This window comes from Camelus ferus, chromosome 5, assembly GCF_009834535.1.
Source record: "Camelus ferus isolate YT-003-E chromosome 5, BCGSAC_Cfer_1.0, whole genome shotgun sequence".
Lineage (NCBI taxonomy): Eukaryota > Metazoa > Chordata > Mammalia > Artiodactyla > Camelidae > Camelus > Camelus ferus.
Genome location: NC_045700.1, coordinates 40,553,624 through 40,572,151, shown reverse-complemented (window position 1 = coordinate 40,572,151; position 18,528 = coordinate 40,553,624). Strand labels below are relative to the sequence as shown.

The 18,528-nt window shown below is 35.4% G+C and overlaps 1 protein-coding gene across 2 annotated transcripts in view; it reads right to left on the bottom strand.

Annotated features, from left to right (window-relative positions):
- Positions 1 to 18,528, bottom strand: part of LOC102511393 (sodium channel protein type 2 subunit alpha) — a 129,452-nt gene that overhangs the window by 73,728 nt on the left and 37,196 nt on the right. For both annotated transcript variants that reach the window (XM_032479603.1, XM_032479602.1), the window contains 2 exons: positions 4,985 to 5,302; positions 3,964 to 4,082 (listed from right to left, as the gene is read on the bottom strand). In XM_032479603.1, coding sequence (XP_032335494.1) covers positions 3,964 to 4,082; positions 4,985 to 5,251 — 386 coding nt within the window. In that variant the 5' untranslated portion in view covers positions 5,252 to 5,302. The remainder of the gene's footprint in view (positions 1 to 3,963; positions 4,083 to 4,984; positions 5,303 to 18,528) is intronic.

The window sequence follows — 18,528 nt, the reverse complement described above, 5'->3', positions numbered from 1 at the left end:
GCTCTTGATTTTACCCAGTATATCGCTGCACCTGAAGTTGTCCCAAGCTCAAGCAACTGCATTTTTCTTTCTTGACCAGACTAAACTCTTGGAGTCATCCTTAGCTCTGTTCATTCCCTCACACCCCACATCTAATTGCTCAGCACATCCTGTCAGCAGTTCTGAAAAACACATCTAAATTTGATGATATTTGTACCCTTATTGTTTCCACCATAGTCCAAGCCATCAGCATCCCCTGCCTTAATAATGGCAGTAAGTCCCCAATCTATCTTCTTGCTTCCACCGTTTGCCCCCAGTCAGTCTATTCTCTACCCAGCAGCCAGAGTGATCTTTTATAGATTTGAGCCAGGTGATGACATTCTTGTGCTGAAAACCCTTCAGTCATCTCTCCCCATCTCATTCAGTGTAAACTTGGTGTCCTCACCATAGCCTACAACTTCAGTCCTGACCTCTGCTCTCACTGACCTCATCCCCTCCTACTCCCTGCCTTTTCCACTTCTCCTCTGGGTTCCATGCTGATTCTTGAACATACTTCCACTTCATACTTTGCCTTCACAGTTGCTACTCCCCTTTTTCCTTTCTATGTCTCACTCCCTCACTTCCTTTGGAACTCTACTCAAATGCTTTCTTTTCAGAGAGGACTTCCCCGATTATATGATCTAAAACAGTACATTGCCACACTTCTTTTTTTACACTGTTCTATTTTTCTTAATAGCCCTTATCACTAGCTGACACTAGCTGATTTATTTTTATTATTTTCTCCTCTCAAACACACACATACACATGGATGTAACTACATGAGAGTAGGGACTATGTTTGGCACAACGTTGTATCCCAGTGTCTAGAAGAATGTCTGCCACACAGTAGGTACTCAATAAACATCTGCAAATGAACAAGTGAATGAATAACAAATGCAAAATACAGGAGAGTGTATATTAAGCTAAAATAATAAAAGCTGACATGCAACACATTTAAAATTCTAATAGGGAATTTTAGGAATATGGACTATTTTTGACTTGTTTACCATCAGAAAATATAACCATATTTTATTTAACTATCAAAACAAGATAGTAGGCACATCAAAAACATTTTCAGTTTTCAAAATATACCCTGGCGAAAATATAGTAAGCATAAGATTTTTCTGCCAAAATCAAGGAACAAAGCTAATTTGATATGCAACAGCTCCTAATGAATATAATAGCTTTTTAAGAAACAAGTCAGGATTTTAGTTGCAAATAGAGATACCAGTCTAGAGTTAAAATACAAATTTCTTTATTGTGAACGGCCATTTTCATGATTATAAACTAATGATAATAAATACACAATGACCCCTTAACTGTGTCCGAAGCCCACCTTTACTAACTCCAAGCATTTTAAACTTATAGCAAAAGGCACTGGGCTTGAAGTCAGAAAACAGTGACTTGAGCCTACGATTTGCATTATGAGAAATAAGACCAAATCACTGGGGAAATCCTCTACAAGCTGTATTATTTACATTAAAGTTTACTAGGATCTCCAGTCAAATGTGCATTATCACCAATAGACTGAAGAACTGTCTATCTTAGACTATTAGTCCACCTGCCTTTTTTCATATTTCTACTACAAGGTGCGATACCTGAAATATAATTTAATTCAGGCAGTCAGAGATTTTAAAAAATCTATTCTACATTGGAAGAAATATGTAGCTGTAAGCCCTTTGTAAGCTTCTAGGAGAGCCAATTGTTCAGTTTGGCAAACCTGGCTGCCTTCCCATCTCAACTTGCACTGCAGACCTCTTAACAACTTTTGACCACTGGAAGTTTTTTTTTCTTTCTGGGAAGCAAGCACAAACCCTCAAATTCAAATTATATCTTGATTCCTAGGGAGCTCCCACCATAAACTCAGTCCTCAGAGTCTCGGATCAGAACTTCTAAAACTTCCCTTGTCCTCTACTACTGTGAGTCTCTTCCCAGAGGGTTGTAAGTTAGGGTTCAAGGGTTCCCTAACCTTTAGAATTTTTTGTAGTAGAGATGATAGCTTTCATGAGATTTTCAAAAAATATATATTATCTCCCTACAAAAGTTTTAAAACAAAACAAAAACCTGCCTTTTTCTTTAATATTAGGCTTTCTTAATTTTATCTTATCATTCAGATCCCAAACAAAATAGATTTTTCTGACCTATTCAAACTTTCCATTTTGTTTTGTATCTGATTCTCCAACCTCTGTCTCATTCGTCACTTTTTATTCAATATATACTCGCCCAGTATTGACTACAAACAAAGCATTGGGCTAACTCTGAATTTTCCACATAATTTCATATATAAATTGTGTTTACATAGGGATGTACAATTATTTTTAAATATAATGAATAATTAATGGAAAGATTTATTCAGTGCACAGATTTAAATACACAAACAGACTAATGGACCATAATTTATAGTTCAGGAGACCCAAATCTAAATCTGTTTTATTATTCATTCCTAAAGCTAACTCTAAGACATTTTTTTCGGGTTTTCTTACTTGAAAAACAGAAGTAAGGAATCATTATTGCTTAAAATAATTCACAAGAAATTATTAAATCTTAAAACATAAAATGAAATTAAAATACGTTGATGTTTATGCAAAACTGAGGAGGGACGAGAGTAGAATGACCTAAAGATTAAAAGGAAACTAAATTCCAGAATGCCATGCTTCTAAACACATCACTTGCCACATTGCCAGGCAAGTCTGGGGATATGCCTTACAGCCCCTCCACCCAGAACTGTGATGAGTTCCCTGTACCAAGCTTATTCTATCTCTTGAATTCCTTATCTTATCTAATTCCCTACCATATTCAATTCAAATATTTTCTGGGCTTGCTAGGGGAGAGCAAGCTTTCATATTGTAAGCCTTAAAGCCAGGCCCTGGGCTGACCATGTTGTAAATTGCAGGCAATGACTCTTTCCAATTAGGAAAACAAAATTTATAGTTGTCTTATCTGAGACTTTGTTTAAATTTCAGTTTCCCCTTCCTTACCTTTGGTTTCTGATTCAAATCAGTCCCTTATCCCAAGGCTTCTGTGCTCTTCTTAGAAATGCCCCTGCCTGGCACAACCCCAGTCTTCCAAACCTTTGCTTCCTTGGTTTTTCCAGGGCTGGCTGTCAGTCAAACCACTGTCCATGGACTGGAATAAAACTTCTCATTCACAACTACTCTATTTAACTTCCAGAAGTAAATCAAATTACCACATCCCACCAAGGTGTCATCAGTCCCATTTCAAGGAAGTAGATACTTCATGAGGATAATGAAGCATGAAATGAGGATGTATATGGAAAAACAGACATTAAGCCTTTGGAAAGAGATAATTGTAGCAGGACCTGTGACTTGAATAAAAGATAGGAACAACTGACAAAAAAAGAAAGAAAAAGAAAATAGAAAATTAATGGGAGTGCTGCTGGGAAAAGAATTTGAAGAAATATTTGAAAGGCTAATGTGTATACAGTCATAACTGTAACATTTGCTAACTCAAAGCTTTCAAACACTCAGATGAAAAGCAGAAAGGAGTAAACTTCAGACCAAAAAGATATAAAATTGTGTAATTCAAATTATGCATATATTTTCCAAATATAAAAGTAGTAAAGAAAATTAGCTCATGGAGTTTACCCATTATATAACATTGTAAAATTTGAAGACTTCTAAAAGGAGAGCCTGGTGATACTATCAAAATTAATGGAGAAATCTTGGATGTAGCAGGCAATTCAGAAGGAAGCAGAGGAGGAAAGAAGAAAGAAAGGAGTAATGAGTCAGATAGAGAAGAAATACTCAGAAGATGGGGAAAAGTGGTTCACTTACCTATGATTCCATTTTGCAATATGCTAACTGTTGAGTAAGAGGAGGAAAAAAGCTCATAACATTGCCAACTACATGTATTTTTGAAAAATTCCCAACTCAATAAGTCAGCCAAAGAGCAAAATCATATTAGTGACTATTTGAAAAAAGGATATGAATGTACCAAAATCTTAATAGCTAATTTTCTAATAGGATTGAAGGGAGTTAAAATGTATAGGGCAGGGGTGGCACTGAATCGAGAGATTGCTTTCCCTTTATTCAATACTATAAATGTCTGAAAAAGAAAACAAACACATTAAACAGAATTATTATTAAAATTAAGAATTAAGAACATTTTAAGAGAAAAGTGAGACCATTTTTTAGAAATAATGCCTTATAAAATAATATAAAATAATATAATAATATACTAATTGCCAATGTATGACATGATGCTATGTGCTTTCTTTCTAAGCGCTATAAACTCTCCTAAATTTAGTAAGTGACATGAGTATTTAAACAAGAAAATAAAGAAAATTTGTAGTCAGTGCCATAGGAATTCTTAGCATCTTTATCAAGCTTTAATATCAGTATTTTAAAGCTGTATTTATAATTCACAAAGACCTCAAAAATGAGACTCTGACTACTTCAGTTAGATAAAAATCTTCTCACAAGAACTTCAGGGTTTTCCAGACGTGTTGTTTGACCAAATTCTTTTTTAGGCACTTAAAACTCATCCGCTTTTATTTCTTTCGGAGAAGAGCCATGGAATGGGTAGAGTTTATGGTATGAAGGAATAAACCTACTGAAGATAAAAGTACCTTAGGTAGAGCTGGAGATTGTAAAGAGGAATTTGGACACTACTCGTGGAAATAATTTTTTTAATGCGTAAAAAACAGTCTCTTCATCTTCACTTTTTGCTTCCCCACACTGTAAGGGGAATAGACTTTTGCCCTTTCTCATTTCCCCAACTGCAGAATGCCTTTCAGTTCTCTGCCTGTCCCAGACACGGGTTCAAATGGGTGCTTCCAAAAGATTTCTAGGATAACAAGGCCATTACATGGTTAAGCCCATCCAGTGCCCTAGTGATACTTCAGACAGAGAGAAGGAGGCACAATATTCTTCACCAGACATCCCCGGGACTAGCCAGGGACTAATTAAGAAGTAGGGGAAGTAAAGGCAACTTGACTAAGTACTCACTTTCTTATTGATATAGTACGGGTCCAGGTCCTCCAACGGTTCTGACACCATCTCTGGAGGGATGTCTCCATAAATAAATGGAAGGGATTTTCCTGCTTCCAAGTCACTATTTGGCTTTGGGCCATTCTCATCATCCTCATCTTTGCGCTCCTGTTTGGGTCTCTTAGCTTTCTCTTCTGCAATGCGTTGTTCAATAGCAGCAAGGGATTCCCGGGTAAAGAAGCGGAAGCTGTCAGGTCCTGGCGGTACCAGCACTGACTGTGCCATCTTTTCATCCTGCTCCTTTAATCACTGTTTAGCTCCTTGCATAAGAAAGTGCTTTGGAAACAAGAGAGAAACAGAGAAAAAAAAGCAGTGGTCATTAGGATAAAAGGTGACTGTGGCAATTACACGGTATTGAGATAAAATATATAAACCAAGCTATCTGCAATATTTTACTAAGGAAGCTGCACTTGGCGTTCAGGGGATTCTCATGCATGCATTCATCTGCTTGCATGGAGATCTGTCTTTCACATTCAGTAGGTGTCTATGAGGTAATCTAATCTCCCACTCCCAAAATGTTTTAAGTGAAAATATCCAATTCAAAGCTCAGAAATGGAGGATACTGATTTGTGCTTGCTCTTTCACTTGTGTGAATATTTTGGCAGCCATCTTTTTCAGCATCCTCTCTGAAAATATATCAGAGATCCATAACAAGAGATGAATAATCACCCAAAATTGTAGAATCTGGGCTGTGTGAGGCTCTTGCATGTACCTCTCCATTTTTTTCCATGTTCCCTTTGGCCTACTTTTCCACCTTTAAGAGCTTATTCAGAATCAACGCACCTGGTAAAGAGCTCTGGAAATCCTAAAATGCCAGGCTGTGGAAAGATAGGTAGATACTGCCTGAAAGCAAGGGAGCGGGAAGGAGCAGGGGATGCCCGATTGCGTTTGGAACTGCTAGGAAGCTGCACAGGAAGGGATCCAGCTCCTGCCAAACCAGGCAGGAAGTCACCCACGTCAGAGGTCTGGAGCTTGGACCCCCTGGTTTAGTAACCTGCTGCTAGCTAGTGTAATTGCTTCTTAAATTAACAAATTTTCAGTACCTTAGGAAATACTGTAGAGATAGCTCATTTTCTCAAATAGTGCCCATTTCTTAAAAAATCACCAAGTAGATTTGGACTTGGAAAAAATTATCTAAGTTTAAGATAGTTTATCTTTTAAGTGAACTCCAATTATGTTGGTCTTTGTGATAACATAAGTGGAGTCTTACTGTATTCTAATCATATTTTACTGGACTAACATATATAACTCAACAGAGCACACCAGTTATTCCAAATGTTATCTCTGAACCAGTGGCAGGAGTCTCTATGTTTTTTGAAATAATACAACTAAAATCTTGACTCCTGAATGCCATCTGTGTACAATCACTTATTTATTTTTCCTTCTTTTTAAAATAACAATCCATTTTAACCCCTACCCTACAGGAATGAGAATTACCATTTAATTATAGGAAGTGCATTTTCTAAGAGTAAAATTCATTCATATCCAGAGCATTTCTGCAGCATATGCCAAATCAAACAGGGAAATTTAAAATAACATAAGTTACTGTACCATTTCCATTTTTCTTTTTGAAGTAGACCAGGACCTTTCAGCCACCAGCTAGCAGACTGCCCTCTCAGTATCACAGTACCACCAAAACATCCCTCATTTTCCTCACCCATCCCCAGAGACCCTTAAGCCTAGCGACAGGCATATGCATGAAGAAGGTCCCTGTACACTTCAGGAAGGGACCTGCCATGCCTGGATGCTCTAACAGAAGAGACATGCTAAAACATGCAGCCAGCAGCTTCAAAATGAAAGTGGTCCTCTGCAGATTCCCCCAAGGATTTTTACTGTAAAGGTAGAGAAGCATCACAGAGAATAAGCATAATAAGAATATTAAAACATTACCCCTGCAGAATCTTTTACACCAAGAGTTTAGGATTGATAAGCTGGCACCAAGAAGACTGCAGCTAAAATTCCATCATGCTTTTTTTCTTTTTATCTTTTTTTTTTTTTTTTTTTTAATTCTCCTTCAAAGACCACACCTAACTTCCTGTAAAAGGATTCTGGTAGCTGAAGTAAGAACAGGCATTTCCTGTGCGGGGACTACAAAATGGCATTACTATAACTACCACTAGAGGGCGGAGGAACTGTGAAGAGAAACCTCTCAGTGTACACACACAGGCATTTTTGAAGCAGCCCAAAGCTCTCAGCAATGGAGCTCTGATCTACAGCCTTTTAGAATAGAACGTTAAGACTTTGCTGATTTCAATTATTAATTTTGTTAACCGATAATTCTTCTGTTCATGCTTTTAATTTGCTAACCCAGAAGTCATTGAATCGATACAAACAATTCAAATTAAAAGTAAAAAGAAAGTAAATAATGAAGCATTAAAAATAAAAATTCATAAAACATCAAGTTACATTAATGAAAGTCTTACACACATGGAGTTTAACATTAGACCTACCCCAGAGTATCTGAAATCCATTAAAGGGCTTTGCTAGTTCAACAAAGAGATAGCTTTTGTGCTATCCAAGTTAACTTTCCCTAGAAATAAAATTAAACTGATGGTACATCAATCTTATATTATCTCTAATTCAAATGACTGAAAAGTGACCAGGAAAAAAAAAAACCTGAAAGCCAGTGGGATACTAAATGCCAGTCCTTAGATTAATAACATAGTTAAGATCTGAGGGTGTACTATGTGCCAGTCACTGACTAGGCTGAGTCTGCATGCACTGTATCCTTTCATTCTCCTGCAACCCTATCAGATAAACACTTTTGTGATCCTTATTTGAAAACCAAAGAAAGGAAGTACTCTGAGGTTAGGAAAAGCTAAGATCATATAGGCAGGATTCAAACTCAGACACCAAAAATCTGTGAGCTTTACTCAGTCATAAACAAAAAACACAAAAATAAAAACACCTGTTTGTGCAACTAAAGCCTAAAATAAGAACTAAATAAAAATCAAGCAGTGGCACCAATTATAATCAGAAATAGTCATAATTATTAAATCAATACAAATTTTTGCATATTTTCTAGCTTTACCATTTTCTTTAGAAAATGTATTTATTTGAAATGAGCAAGAAGAAGATACAGCCAAAAAGATTTTTTTTGTCATTCTAGTAAGTCTTTTTGTTATAAAAGCAAAAGAATGACCCAAAATGGCTTGAGAAAGAAAGAAAAAGAAAGAAAGAAAGAAAGAAAGAAAAGGAACATGGGAGTTTATTGTCAAGGTTTATTGTCTAAGGCTAGCTTTAGGCATGGAATGATTCAGAAGCCCAACTAATGTTACCAGCACCTAGTTATACTGTATCCTATAGCTCTGACTTCCATGGTGATAGGTTTTCTTTCTTTATTGTAGTAAGATGCTATAGCATCTCTGGCCTCCCAACCTCCCAGACAAATCTAATAGGAACAAAGACACAGAAAAACTCTCATTGCATCTCACTGGTTCCAGCTGGGTCACATGCCCATCCCTGAAGTAACTACTCTGTCCAGGGTGATACCATGCTTTGTGGTTTGATTGATTTCTCCTAAGCCAAATGCCTCATCCTGAAACTAGGAAGAAATCTTACTGAGACCTATGAACGGTCAGGGTTGTGGTGGTGGTACAGAAACATTCCTCAAATGCAGAGTTGTGGTGCTATTACTGGAATAAGAGGGGATTGATGCTGGTTAACAAAAACAAACAAGCAAACAAGTGTGCACTCTAGTCACATAGTGGTCATATTTGCAGTGCCTCAGTATTCGGAGAGTATATATATATATGAGCGTGAGCACAGAGAGTATATATATATATATATACACACACACATACTCACACACACACACACACACATATATATAACATATATTCTAGCTTCATCATTTTCATTTGGTAAATTTTCATTATTGTCCATGTATACCATCTTGGAAACCAGGTAAGATATTTAGAAGATTACTTCCTCAAAATAAGTTGTCATACTGTAATAAAATATTTCACAAATCTCTATGGTGAGCATTAAGTTCATTTATCAGATGAACACAAGCTTTGAAGGTATTTCAGGTTTGGTTCCAGACTACTGCAATAAAGTGAGTTGAATCTTTTGGTTTCCTAGTGTGTATAAAAGTTTTGTTTACGCTATACTGTAGTGTAAGTGTGCAATAGCATTATGTCTAAAAAAAGTACATACCTTAATTTAAACATACTTATTGAAAAAATACTAAAAATTTTAATCATCTGAGCCTTCAGTGAGTCATAATCGTTTTGCAAGAGTAATATCAAAGATCACTGATCACAGATTGCCATAACATATATCATAATAACGAAAAAGTTTGAAATATTTTGAAAATTACCGAATTTTGACACAGAAACAGGAAGTGAGGAAAGGCTGCTGGAAAACGGTGATGATAGACTTGCTTGACACAGGGTTGCCACAAACTTTCAATTTGTAAAAAGAATTGGCAAAAAAGCAAAGCACAATTTATAAAAAAGCAAGTCGTGCTTGTATCTGAATATTCTGGTCTTTACAGATATGCTAAAAATAGGCTAACTTGTTATATGAAAGATTCTAATTCAAAAAAGTAAACTAAGGAGTAAAAGATTTACAGAGTGATTTGCCAAATGTTTTGGGGGGAGATTAACTATAATACTAATACATAGTACTTACTTCTTGTCAAGGACTATTTTAAGAACTATAAAATCATTTAATTCTTATAAGACTGTGATGAAGTAGATAGTGTGATCATTCTCATTTACAACATGAGGAAACTGAGGCACCAAGAGGTTGCAACATGCATAAATTCTCACAACTGGAAGTGGTAGAGTCAGGATTTGAACTCATGCTCTCTGGCTCAGAATCCATGTTCTAACCATTATGCAATGCTTCTTAATCCTTTTTCTGGAATCATTCACTATCAGGAACACACAAGATAACATGTATTTATATTAGTTGTAGGATCACCCCTTTCTCTCCCATTGATCCTAGCCAGTGAATGTGTATTAGGATATTTTAAAAGGTGAATACAAAATATTTTACCCAAACATCCCAGACACATGATGAGCAACACCTGAATATTTTTTCCATCTCAAAAAGACTTTTGTGAAGCATAGGTAAGAATTATAGTCTCTTGTTTCTTCCCAGGAAGAGGTTTTCACAAGTCATCATGCACATTAGTTTTTCTTGCATTTGCTCTACCCTTGTTAATACCACACTGATATTTTATGAGAATGTTAAATGGTATACATCACATGGCTTTTAAATTTCATTCAGTTCTGTCATTTTTCAGACAGAAGATTTTGTATTGTAACTTTTAAGGCCAGACACAGTATTTGGAAGATCCATAAATAATAGGAAAGGCAAGCAATATTATTTTAAGTTATTGTAAAGGAAAGAATATTAAGAATTGGATTTCTAAATTCTGATAACATTTCTGTTTCCCTTTCAAGGCCTTCTTTTTAATTTTTCTCACTTATAGAAGAGAAGCATGAATTTTCTAAATTAAAATATAGAAGAAAAACTAAGCCATGTTATTACACATGATGACACCTACAAAAAAAGTAGTTAACAATTATATGAAAGGTCAATAACAAAACAAAGATAAGTAGTAATAAATAGTGTATGACTCTCATTTCTTTCCACAAAGATTCACATTTATAATAATAATTACTCTATAGTTAAATTTATACTAAGAAAATTATTAGTTTATTACATCATATAGATAAAGAAATAATTACATAAAATAGTTTATATTATAATTAATGATTAATGGAATATTACTGAGCCATAAAAAGAATAAAATAATGCCATTTGCAGCAAAATGGATGGACCTGGAGGTTGTCATACTAAGTGAAGTATGCTAGAAAGAGAAAGAAAAATACCATATATCACTTATATGTGGAATCTAAAAAAATGACACAAGTAAACTTATTTATAAAACAGACACAGACTCACTTACATAGAAAAAGAAAGCTTACGGTTACTGGGGAGGGGGAAGGAGGTAGGGAGGGATAAATTGGGAGTTCAGGATTTGCAGATACTAATTACCATATATAAATAGATAAAAAAACAAAGTCCTACTGTATAGTACATGGAACTATACTCAATATCTTGTAATACCTTATAATGAAAAAGAATATTAAATATATATGTAACTGAATCACTATGCTGTACACCAGAAATTAACACAACATTGTAAACTGACTATACTTCAAAAAAAATTAGTTATTATAGATAAGTGCTCAAAAAACTTAGAGGATTTTGTACCCAAGAGTTAAAAAAGCCGAGAAAGACTAATGCATCTTTTTCTGAAAGTGATCTTTTAATCCTATTTTTACAACTGTAATTTTTGGTTTCTTTCAGTACATTAGAGTAATGCTAGGAACATAAGCTAAGGAAAGATTTGCTAAATATTACCTGAAGACTTATTTTCTGGTTTCCTTAATGTATAAGTTTGAGTCTATTTTCTCATGAACTTTTTGATTGTCACTTGTGTTTTTGCATATCCTTCTCTCTTTAACCTTGATCCACTAGCTCATTTCTGTAACTAACAATTTCCATAAGAGGGAGAAAGTTCTGAACAAACAGACTTACATATTTTCTCACTACAGATTAGAAACAGAGCATAATAGAAAGTAAAAGACAGGCTCAGTATGTACTGTTCACTTAAACTGTCATTTTTTCTTTAAATGCTAGTTTTAGTTACAATACTTTAAAAAAACTTATTTTTAATATTTTATATTCACATTATGTTGAGCAATATTCTTTATAAAGGTATATGTATTCCTTTAAATGACTGTTGCTTTTTAAAATACATTTTGTTTTTCTTTAACAGAAATGCACTCCAATGTTATCATGATCTCTGGGAAATATTATTCAATGTGAAGATAATCACTTTCATCAAATTTTCCTGAGAAAAATAAATTATGTATGAGATACGCCTATACAAGCATTTTTTATTTTTTTGCAGGTAGAGTGGCAACTCATTTCTATATACTTTCTTAATCTTCAGATGTATTAAATGCATATTCACATCCGACCTTGCCTCAATAACTTATCAACTGTAAGGTCACTCTAATCTGATTATACAGCAGTTTGTTTTTGACAGATGGATCATGCAAGAATGACAGAATTCCATTTCTGGATCTTAACAGTCAGGTAAGGAAGAAAATTTCCTAAGGTATGGTCTACCCCATGGGAGTGAGACATTTCCATGTGTTCCAAATGCCTGAATATTTCCAGCTTAATTTTCTTCATTCCTTCTGTTTCATTGAGGACTGCTACCTAAAACTGTACCACTTAGCCCTCATTCTCTTTTATAGGGAGGAAAAAGCAGCCTCTAGACTCTTAAGTGGGATCATAGATCTGAATGTCTGGGCATCTTCCCCAGGAGAGAAAAAGCAGGCAGAGCCAGGAGCAGAAGGTCTTTGGAATGAAAAATAATGCTCAGAAAATAGCTACATTCCAAAGTGTCCTAGATACAAAATGTGTGCATACTTCTGTATGTGTATGTGTGTGCATGTGTGTGCCTCAGAGAGAGAGAGAACTACAGATGAGAGAATGAGAGCATAAAAGACCATGGATTGCTTTGTTCATGTCATGTTAACATGACCTAAATTCTGGCACTCAACCTCGTTCTTGCTATTAGTTTCCACACTTAATTCTTTCAATATTTTGTGAAGGAAGTAGTATTTTGGCTTTAATGTGGTGGTGATCCAGGCTTATGTAGGCTGTGTCACCTGACATGGCTGGGCAGAGCCAGCATTTAAATTCACATGTGTCTGATTCAAATTCTAAGTACACTTCATTATCCCATTTTCCCTCAAGAGTGGGAAATGTACCACTGATACCAAGTTGAGAAGGGTAATGTGAAATATATCTGATTTTTTAAGTCATTGGGTTCCCCATCTATACCTAAGATATGTGTAGAATATCCTAGGTCCACTGCTATTAAGCAAACTGGTGGCCCACTAGGAATAACTCAGTCTCCCCTTCATAATCTGGCTATTGTGGGATTAGCTTGACTTCCACTAGAATGACTTAAACTCTCTGAACATCAGTGTTCTCATCAGTAGAAATGAAGGCTCATTTTGAGTTTTATGAAATAAATTTATAAGAAAGAGCTAAGCACTATGACTGGGACGTAGTAGATGCTTACTAAATGCTGGTTTCTTTTCCTTTTTTCAGAGACACCTTAGTGCTGTTTGTCATTTCAACCTTTTATTGAAGTTATTCATGTAAAGCCTATCTCTCGATTATCTCATCTTCCTAATCTTATCCCATCTTTGTAGTTTCCACAGTATCTAGGGTAGTACTCACTTGAGATAAACTGTTCAGTAAGTCACTGATGAATTAACAGCTGTAACCCTGTATTTATTCAGGAGCATTCTTGTTCTTTTCACTGAGTAGACTTTCTTTTCTTTCAGGATAATTTATGTGTCATGACACCAGAATAATTCTAGGTTTCTGATTTTGTTGTTGTTTCAGTTATACAGAACTTTATAAGTGACTGTATACATTTATGGCAACACCATAGTTTGAGCTTAACTTAGATTTCCAAACATATGTCCTTAACCTAAATGCAGACTACTATCCTCACTGCCTCTCCACCTCACATGCCCACTCCACACATATGCACATGTGCACATATACACAGATATGTTTGTTTTTGTTTCTCTAACTTATTTCACCACCCAGAAAGTTCAATATTCATTTATTTGCCTTTTACTGTTGTATCAATTCTTCAGGTGCAGTTGCTCTTGAAAACTTTAAAATATTTCTTCTTCATTTTCTGAATTTCCTATTATACTTAAAGTAGAAAAGTAGTATATAGTATTAACTTCCTAATGCATACATCTATATACATTTTTCTTTGCTTTTACTTACCCCTGAAACTACTTTCAGGTTAATCTTAATGAAAGAATAGCATTATATTTGTCACCCTCATCCAAGAAACATCAATCATTCTCCATCCATATAAAGTACAAATTCCTCTCCCTGACATTTAAAGGACACTCCAAATTTCCTTCGTTTCCAGTCTTATCCCCTGTTGACTCCTACCAGTATCTTATCGTAAAGACAAAGTAATTTTTTCAAGTTTTCCTAAACCTGCACCCTAGATCCAATACTTCTAAGCTATTGTTTATGCTGTTTTCATGACCTGAAATTCACTATATTACCAATTTAACCGGATGAGGCAATAGCAGTTTTAAATCTCAGATACTGCACTTCCCATAAATACTTACAGATCCTTCTGTCTGGTTATGTCCTTTTACTTTTTCAAGCTAAATAGCCCTGTTTTTAATACACCATTTGTTGTTTTTATGTAACTGCCTTGAGGTAAGTCCATGGTGTCCTCCTCTTTGTAACTCTTGAAGTTCATAAAGAATGCCTTGCACAAACTAGATACTCAATAAAAGAAATGAATAACAGAAGATTTCAAAGAGGCACAGTATTGAACAAGCTGTCATGCTGAAGAGGGCCTGGATGTACAACAGGCTCTTGTGACTCAAGAGGACACATCTAAGATGAATATGAATGTCATAGAAAAAAATGATTCAATGTAAATAATAATGTTCAAACTCTTAGACCTTCATAAAAACAAAACAATTACTCTTTAATAAGAAGTAATTCTCAGTTACCAGAGGTATTCAAGCAGATACTATAGAAAGGATGCTTGTCTGGACAAATAACTGGAATATATAATCCCACAAATATTTCTAACCTCCAGATACTGTGATTGCCTAAAAAAGCAGAGCATCAAATTATCTTTTGCTAAAGTAAGAAAAACAGAGTTAAATTAATCATTATGGTCTTTTACATAAATTCTGGATTAGTGATAATGCAACATCTAGAAGATGGTGATAGAACATATTGTTTCCCTGATCAGTGGGTGCTGCTGCTTGGCTGTGAGCCGCTTGAGGGCAGGGAGTTTGTCTGGGCCTGCTAACCACCTTCTCTAGTGCTTATTGCATCATATGTTTTCTCCATAAATATATGGAACTGAATTAAAAATGAGACAATTTGCATTTGCATAACTAGACAAAAAGAGATCAGAAAAAAGACACAGTAAAAAAGGATTTTAATAAAATCTGGCTTGTTTTAAAAATACAATCAATTACTGCTTCTTGGACTGCAATAAGAAAACATTAAAAAGCAATGGTAAGAAGTTCTTGCCTCTTTTTAGGATCAAGAATGAATCCATTTGCCTTTGTTGAGTTCACATTGTACACAATGTATTTTCAGCAAATATGTAAAAATATGCATCCAGATACATGTTTTCCCTTTTAAACTAGTTAACTTGGAGGTCCAGGCACTTAAGCCAAGAGGGTTTGGCTCTAAATAGTTTTGGTTTTCCAAAACTATTGGGGTTGCTGCTTATTTTTCTGGGGAGCTAATTTCAGTTTTTTTTTTAAACAAATGTTTTTGGCACTCAGTTTCTAATTACACCTGATTTATGCAACATCATTTATTTTAAAGAGCTCTAACTGACTTACTATTATGTGGTGTGCACCAGGCTTCCAAAGAAAAGGCAGTGACTTTGGAGCCAGCCAGAACTAGTTCACATCCTTACTCTGCTACTTTCTAGCTGTGGTTCTTTGAACAAAGTACTTGGATTATAGTAAGGATTATAGAGGGTAAGTAAAATACCCAACACATATAGAAGATGTTACTTATTCCATTTTTCCCTATGCCCTTCAAGTTCTTACAAATTGCATTGTGTGAATCAGAACAAATAAAACTAAATATAAAGCTAGAAGACTGATCTTTTGCAATTTACAATCCAATTTATCATTTAACAAAGATTTTTTTAAGTGCTCACTAAAGACCAGCATTCTTCCAGATGCTTCTAATACAACAAGTAACCAAACAGACAAATCTCTACCCTCATGAATCTTATATTCTATGTACCTTAGTAATATAGATAATACACAAGAAAATTAAACATAGAATATAGCAGGTGATGGTAATTGCTATGGAGAAAGATAATGTAGGAAACAAAGAGAGAGAGAGAGACAAAAAAACAGTGTAAGAGGTGAGGGAGAAGAAGGCTGTGTTGTAATTTTAATAGAGTAGTCAAGGAAAGTCTTGCTGAGGAAGTAACATTTAAGCAAAAGCCCTGAAGGATTCAAGGAAGACAGCCACGTCATGAGCCTTCCTGGATGATAGGGTTCCAAGCAGAGCAAATGCATCAAAAGAGTTACAGAAAGGTATTCACATTTGGAAAGCCCTATATAGGAAGGTAAATAACACTGAAAGGAAACGACAGTACAAGGCAATACCACATCAACAGGAAGAAGAAAGTGGAGCAGGTAGCAGGGACAGTGAGTACACCAGCAGATGCTGCCAACCTCAGTTAGGCCTGCCATCTGGTTTCCCAGCAGTTTCACCGGGGACACCTGTGACATAAATGTCAAGATCAGAGTCCAAGCCAGACCCTGAGAAGCAACAATCATACCAGAAATAAAGGAAAGCTCACTGCCACTCAATGTCCTTAGCTTGAGCACAAAAAGGGGATAATAAAAGCAGGATAGCCATGCCTGGCAGCTCAAAAAAATCTAAACCTGGATGGCTGTCTGCAGGGTGGACCCAAGAACGGCCTTAAGAATAGATATGGAGAGTACAGGAGCCAAATTTAGTGGCTAGAAACAGCTCAGTGTCAGAGAAACAAAGCAAAATGTTGCCTATCCTCAATGCCTAGAAACATTTATTGAAATTTTAAAAGATTAGAAAAGGGATACTCTTTTGGACCATGATGCAGTTTTAAAATAGACCAATTAAAAATACAGCACCAATTAAAAATACAGCTATGAAACAGGTATTACTACAAAACTTCGAGTTTTTTTTATGTGTGAAAAGTGTGCTGGTAATGCATTTGTCTATTCAACATGTTGGCAGCTCCCTTCACTAGCTTATTTCCTGACTTCTAATCACTCCTAATACATTTTAGAGAGAACAAATAGAGAATTAGCCACTCTGCCCTTAAGTCTTAACAGCTTGAGCCGTCCTCCCTCTCTCTCCCCCCTCCCTTCTCTCTCTCTCTCTATTTCTTTTTTTCCCCCTCCCTTTAGAACAAGGATAATTCCTGTCCTGATCAAATCCATAAGGTTGCTGTTGGAATGAATTCAGATTATTTAAAGCAACTCATTTTTTGAACTGTAAAGCATTAGAACATTGCTTATTCATTTTCTTCTTTTTCTTAATTTTACTAAAATATCAAATTTGCCTGTAGAAATGAATGGAGAAAGAATATTTTAAAGAAAAAGAAATGATCTCTTGCATTCTGTATTTAAAAGTTTCCCTATATAACTCCATGTATGTGAATTATAAAATTACGGTTAGAACTTATAAGATGGTTAGATTTTGAACAGCTTTCTATCCATGCACATGGATGCAGAAGTCCACATATGTCAGATCATGTGATTTCCATCCCACCATATTGCTGTACTAGTTTCATCTGCAAACTAAGCAGGAAAAACAGCAGGCTTGAGAAGGGAAAAGGGCAAAAGACTCAGGAAAACACATCATCTCCCCACAATAAAGTGATCATTTGCCTTCTACATATTCATTTCTAGACTCATATCCATGAATGACATTTCCTATTTATTTGTCTCACTTCCAACCAAACAAAATATACTGAAATCATTAAAAGCAAGGGCTGATCTGTAAAAGGAGCCTCATCACTTGGAAATTATCAAAGGGCAAAAAATGACTCAGACTTTTTTTAAAAGTTCAAATCATGGTCACAAATTGCAAATTGAATTTTCTTTTGGTTTCTCCTAAAACATACACACACAGGGAGAGAGAGAGAATGATTTGAGTTCTGTAAAGAAAATGTTCTTCCAGAGAAAAAAAATTGTAAATTAGAAGATATCACTTAGATTTAGAATTAAACCCCTTGTATTGGCACAATAACCAATGTTAATTAAAATGATAGGTTTGGTGTTTGGAAGGGGGCCTCCCAAGAGATCATTTAGTCAGACTACTTATATTCATTAAGGAGTGAACTAAAATCAGAGACAGATGGCAGAACTCAGCACAGAGATTTCACAACTTTCCTCGGTTGTCTATTCAACTCTTTAATCACCATCTAACTTACTCTTTAGTTATAATCTCTGTTAATATTAACACTGTCTAGACTCTTTCTGCTAGTGGTTCATTGGATGGAAATAGAAGCACCATACACATCCCTATATGGGATTTATCAGGGGAAAATTGCCAAAACATTTATTTAGCATTCTGCTTATTTACATTGAAAGGATATTTACCTATTAGTTCAACCAAGATAGAGTAACTCAATTATAACTGTAGTAGAATAAAAACACTGGTTGATGGTGGGCATGATCTCTATAATCCTCAGCCTTTAGTCTGCGTTTCTGCCGATGCCCTTCCCCAATTCTTCTGAAGAAAATGTAATGTTAATTTGATTACTCAGTTCCTGAGACAACATAATAGTTACAAGGCATAAACTCATAGACTTTTAACATGTTGTATTCTGTCATTCAGTATAGAGCACTTTCTAATTTTCCTTATGATTT